Below are 502 nucleotides of genomic sequence, written 5' to 3' on the forward strand. Positions count from 1 at the left end.
AAGAATTGGAGAAAACGGACGCCATCGCGGCACTAGCTAACACACAGACACAACTGCCCAGCGTGAAGGAAATTGGGCAAAAGCAAACAAAAAATGAACCCGAAGAACTCGGCACATCCCACAACACTTGCGGCAACGCGTTAACAGAAGACCGCACAAGCAAACCGTACTCAACAGTATGGTGTCGGTGGGTACATTCTTGCTTCCCTTACCTCTCAGTGGACAACCCCTGCGGCTCACTCCTCTTCATCGATGATGATGCGCTCCACGTGATTCCGTACCTGAAACGCACATCCCCAGCGATTTGGCTGCAGCAACTCGCCGTCTGCCGTCGTCGCTTCTGTTGTTGTTGTTGCTGCTGTTAGCGGTGGCAGCGGCGGCGGCGGCGACGCCAAGCGGCGGCAGTAACGCAGCGCATCCACAACGAACTCGCACTCGAGTGGCACCGGATCGTCGTCAAGGAACAGGCCGTAGTGGTAGCGGTCTGTGTCACTGAGCCACG

At 56.4% G+C, this 502-nt stretch overlaps 1 protein-coding gene across 1 annotated transcript; it reads left to right on the forward strand.

Annotated features, from left to right (window-relative positions):
- DQ04_25731000 (hypothetical protein) lies at window positions 1-365 on the forward strand (the record flags this gene model as incomplete). Its single annotated transcript, XM_009318298.1, has 1 exon — window positions 1-365. A coding segment is annotated over one exon (365 nt), but the record flags the coding sequence as incomplete, so codon positions are not given.
- Between the last annotated feature and the right edge of the window lie 137 nt (window positions 366-502).

This window comes from Trypanosoma grayi (genome assembly GCF_000691245.1).
Source record: "Trypanosoma grayi strain ANR4 Tgr_2573_V1, whole genome shotgun sequence".
Classification (NCBI taxonomy): Eukaryota; Euglenozoa; class Kinetoplastea; order Trypanosomatida; family Trypanosomatidae; genus Trypanosoma; species Trypanosoma grayi.